The 4697-nt window shown below is 35.2% G+C and overlaps 1 protein-coding gene and 1 long non-coding RNA gene across 4 annotated transcripts; both read left to right on the plus strand.

Annotated features, from left to right (window-relative positions):
* Positions 1–363: 363 nt before the first annotated feature.
* LOC116116941 lies at positions 364–756 on the plus strand. The gene is made up of 2 exons (XR_004125900.1): positions 364–629; positions 704–756. It is a non-coding gene; the product is annotated as an uncharacterized LOC116116941 (long non-coding RNA).
* Positions 757–2064: 1308 nt separating this feature from the next.
* On the plus strand, positions 2065–4416 carry LOC116116933 (regulator of nonsense transcripts 1 homolog). Of its 3 annotated transcripts, none has more exons than XR_004125895.1 (4): positions 2065–2201; positions 3071–3293; positions 3396–3566; positions 3680–4416. XR_004125895.1 is itself a non-coding variant. In XM_031402968.1 (4 exons), exons 2-4 carry the CDS (start codon positions 3254–3256, stop codon positions 3758–3760), a joined length of 321 nt encoding a protein of 106 aa, XP_031258828.1. In that variant the 5' UTR covers positions 2065–2201; positions 3071–3253; the 3' UTR covers positions 3761–4411. The 3 variants fall into 3 exon arrangements, 2 of the variants coding, with proteins under 2 accessions (XP_031258828.1, XP_031258829.1); XM_031402968.1 differs by having other exon boundaries at positions 3071–3322; positions 3680–4411; XM_031402969.1 differs by having other exon boundaries at positions 2071–2176; positions 3071–3322; positions 3680–4411.
* The last annotated feature ends 281 nt before the right edge of the window (positions 4417–4697 follow it).

Raw genomic sequence — 4697 nt, forward strand, 5'->3', positions numbered from 1 at the left:
TTTTGTATGTAATTTTATTAGAACCCTTATATGATAACCCTATTGTTTTGGAGAATGTAAGATTGAATTCCCCTTGAACCACAGTTGGCACTTTAATACGTTGATGATTTTTTGTGGACGGGTACATCAATCATTTTTTTATTTTTTTTTATTTTGGGATTATACATTAATGATATAGCTGAGAGATCAGGATTTAGGCCTCCGAACATTTTGAGAGCACGCAAAATACTGGTGTTGAAACAGATGAAGTTACTTTGGTTGGTGTTATTTCAGCGTGTGCTCAACTGGGTGCAATCAAGTATGCTAATTGGATTTGTGATATAGCTGAGAGATCAGGATTTTGGTGGCCCCTATTGATTTTGGTGGGTTCTCTTGTAGGTTCGAGCAAAACACAAGGAAGTCTGCCTTCATAAGGACAGTCCTTTGGAAGAGACTATCCTTGAATGCTACAACTGTGGATACCAAAATGTATTCCTTCTTGGATTTATATCAGCTAAGAGGTAAAGTGTTATTGTTCTTCTCTGTAGGAACCTTGCTTGAATGTAAATGCACTGAAGGACATGAATTGGAATCTGGGTCAGTGGTGCCCCTTGATTGATGATAGGTGTTTCTTGCAATGGCTTGTTAAGGTTGGTATTTTTCTTTTTGTTATTGATTTTAGTCCTTTATTCTTAAGACTTGCTAACATGTTTGCTCTTCACAGATCCCATCTGAGCAGGAGCAGTTGAGGGCACGTCAGATCAGTGCTCAGCAAAACTCTTTCTCTATTTTTGACCATCCCATTAAAAATAGCACATCCAAATTTTGTATCCAGTTCATTAAAAAAATAAAATAAAAAGAAACAAAATAATTAATTCTTGCGGTTTGCGATTGATTTACCTCTTGCTGGAAAGAGAAGGATGCATATATTCCAGGCAATCAAGTATGCCTCAGTCACTCCCTGTGAATTCTCTTTGCAGTTCTTTGTTTGCGAGTCTTCTATATACTTAATACTCTTGTGGTCAGAAAGAATTTGCTTCGGGAGAGTAATGTTGTAATCACGGTCCGTATGTAAGTTTGTTTGTTAAATCATTGGAGATAATATTGAACAAGGGTTTGTGAAATTAAGTGTCAAGTGAATTATTAACTCGGTACTGTAAGTATTATGATTTTTATGTGTAGGCGACATTGCAATAATTGAAGACTTTATGCACATGAGAGTCTCAGAAAATACATAAATTTGACTAACAAAGATTGTATCTTTAATTCTTATTTCTTCCTATATTTTCTCTTTATAATTGGCCTTTTATAATTTTATTTGCTCAGTTATCTTTTTTGTCTGCTAAAGAGCCTGGTTCAAAACTTGTTATATGATATAGGGTTGGACCTTGGAATTACCTTTAGATGGGCAAATTTAAAAATAATATAATATAAAATAGGAGAAAAATAAATAAGTTGAGTCGAACACAGAAACGTTAATACAAATACAAGATGGGCAAAGCGCAAAAAAAAAAAAACAAAAAAAAAAAAAAAACACCCTAATAACGAAAAAAAGAGAATTGAGGTCACCGGCGCCCACATATCAATAATTGGGTTGGGCTATGATGAAACTTGTTGCTATATTTGATTATGTAATTCTAGTGAGATTCATAAACGATAAATCCTGAAATAATATCAAACCTTTGGGGTGGACAATTGAACATCTAATTAAACTGTTAAAAATGTGATGCTATATATATATAAGGCTCATTATTTTAAAAGGCAAATAAATACAAAAATAACCATAAAATCATATTAATTGATTTCATTTCTTTTAATGAAAAATATCAAGTATTTGATGTTTATCATATTCAATATCTTGAATTTATAAAATACTAAACCACGTTAAATCATATAGTTTGATGTTGAATAAACTAATTGAAAATTGGTAATGTTAAATAAGCTAATCCAAGAGTTGAATATCTCCACTTAAAAAGTCACATGCAAAAATAACCGTTGGATTTGTTGAATTTGACAACCCAAAGTTCACTTCCTCCGTTATATAAGAGCAACTTCTCCTGCACACCTCAATGGTAACTCCAACGGCTCTTTTCTTCTTTTCCAAACCAAAACCCAAACAAATCCTATTCTCCCCCATTGAATCAATTCAATTTTGTTGATTCCCATGGATTCCTATCCTCCTCTCATTTTTTAGCAGGTGAATTAGTCAATTGAGATACTCTGTAAGACTTAAACCTTCTTTCTCCTTTTAGTATTCTTTCCAATGTTGTAATCGGAGGCATTGGAGGCTCTACACCATTACTTCGATGATATACTTGCTAAAGAATGCTATGTGAAAAATATCTCCGTGTTTATGATCTTTCTTCTTGCTTATTTGCTTAGCCAACTTTAATTTATGTCTTCATTCGCTCATTTTCTGATGTGGGTCCAGTGGGTTTTTACTAGTTTGTTTCTGGATGAAGGCTCGGTGTTCTGCAGTGTTTATAATTGCTTTTGTGTACTTTTTTTTTTTTTTTTTGTGATATGTTTGTGTATTCTGCTAATGCTCGACTTGTTTCAGGGCGTCAATAAACTTTTAAGATTTAATGAAATGTTTTTTGATTGTTTGGGTAGAGCAATTCACTTAAATGCTAGGTATCTTTGATTGAAAGTGGATATGGTTTGTGGTTTCATTGGCTTAATTTAGTGAAGCTATGTGACATGTTCTGCTAATCGTCTACATGGTTCTCTGGTTCATGAACTTTCTGTGTATATGTTTCCTAGAGCATCTGGGATTGCTTTTATCTTCGAATCATTTTAGACTTGGACTTTCTTTTATGGCTTTTCTCGTATTTGTTGGGGGCTGCTTCAATTCCTTAGGTCTCATATGTTTTGTATGTAATTTTATTAGAACCCTTATATGATAACCCTATTGTTTTGGAGAATGTAAGATTGAATTCCCCTTGAACCACAGTTGGCACTTTAATACGTTGATGATTTTTTGTGGATGGGTACATCAATCATTTTTTTTTTTTGGGATTATACATTAATCATATAGCTGAGAGATCAGGATTTTGGTGGCCCATATTGATTTTCGTGGGTTCTCTTGTAGGTTCGAGCAAAACACAAGGAAGTCTGCCTTCATAAGGACAATCCTTTGGAAGAGACTATCCCTGAATGCTACAATTGTGGATGCCGAAATGTATTCCTTCTTGGATTTATATCAGCTAAGACGGAAAGTGTTATTGGTCTTCTCTGTAGGGAACATTGCTTGAATGTAAATGCATTGAAGGACATGAATTGGGATCTGAGTCAGTGGTGCCCCTTGATTGATGGTAGGTGTTTCTTGCAAGGGCTTATTAAGGTAGGTATTTTTCTTTTTGTTATTGATTTTAGTCCTTCATTCTTAGACTTGCTAACATGTTTGCTCTTCACAGATCCCATCTGAGCAGGAGCAGTTGAGGGCACATCAGATTAGTGCTCGACAAATTAACAAGGTAGAAGAACTTTGGAAGACAAATCCTGATGCTACCGTTGAAGATCTTGAGAAGCCTGGTGTGGATGATGAACCTCAACCTGTGGCCTTGAAGTATGAAGATCCATATCAGGTTTCTCTGTTGATAAATAATTTAAAATTTTGGTTTGGTGTATCAAATGAAAATATTGGAAGAAATTGCAATTAGTCTCATGGCTATTAACCTTGAATCGCTTTCTCTTGCAGTATCAAAATGTATTTGCACCACTTATCAAGCTTGAAGCTGACTATATGCATCATGATTTATGGCGATTATTTCTGATTTGATAAGTTTTTTCGGAGTTTTTATTCATATGAGCTCTTTGTTATAATATACTGTGCAAAAATCTGATTGTCTAAATTTTGATATAGATGATGAAAGAATCCCAAAGCAAGGACAATGTCACTATTTGATGGGATATTAGTCTTAACAAGAAACGTATTGCAATTTTTGTATTTCCAAAGGTGTGATGAGCAACTAAAAGGGCTGGTCTACTGTAGGAAGGGTAGTGGTAAGAAGTAGAGGAATATTTGCTGAAATTTGTTATGTAGGAGGTTAGGATTTGTTAGGGGAGGACAGATGGCCTGATATGATTGGATGTAGGAGGAATTCAGTTAGGAGCAAAAAGGTGTCAGGAGAGAATAAAAAGAGAGAGGGGAGAGAAAGAGGGATATTCAGAATAGAAAAGTTAAGGTTGGAAGGGAGGTGGCTGACCCTCGAAGTCAATCTTTCGTTTATCATTTTCTTAGTGTACTTTTTATTCATTTTAGTGTTATTTGTATATTGAGTTGTTGATAGGACATGGCTTCTGGGTGTATCTTCACTGGATGTAATGTTCTGTTTGGATATTAATACAACAGGGTATTTCTTTACTGATTGTGATTATTGGTTGTGAATTGTTGGATAGATTGTTGGTATTACTAGTTGATTTGTAGGTCAGGTTCAATCAATTGGTATCAGAGCACCGTGGTCTAGGTAATGGTCTTGACAATGATGGATTCTAGAATGGATAATATAGAGAGAGAGGTTACAAAGTTGGGAGTGGAAATGGGTACTATCCGAGAATGTTTGGTTGAGTTACAGTCCTGGGTGCGACGAAAGAATGAGGAAGAGGCTGGTAGAGTAGAGATGCACTCCGCAGAAAATGCCTAATCTCACCAAGAAGAAAACCAAAATGGAGCCAGTGGGTCTGGGAACAGTAGCCAAAGTTGCAGTGAAATGGGG

The sequence above is a fragment of the Pistacia vera genome, unplaced genomic scaffold, assembly GCF_008641045.1.
Source record: "Pistacia vera cultivar Batoury unplaced genomic scaffold, PisVer_v2 Contig79, whole genome shotgun sequence".
Classification (NCBI taxonomy): Eukaryota; Viridiplantae; Streptophyta; class Magnoliopsida; order Sapindales; family Anacardiaceae; genus Pistacia; species Pistacia vera.

Bases quoted from the DNA above. Each gene is read 5' to 3' on its own strand.
- LOC116116933 (XM_031402968.1), top strand. From the start codon at position 3,254: ATGAATTGGGATCTGAGTCAGTGGTGCCCCTTGATTGATGGTAGGTGT. The intron at 3,323-3,395 runs GTAGGTATTTTT...TGCTCTTCACAG, and splicing joins TCTTGCAAGGGCTTATTAAG to ATCCCATCTGAGCAGGAGCA. The intron at 3,567-3,679 runs GTTTCTCTGTTG...TTTCTCTTGCAG, and splicing joins AGTATGAAGATCCATATCAG to TATCAAAATGTATTTGCACC.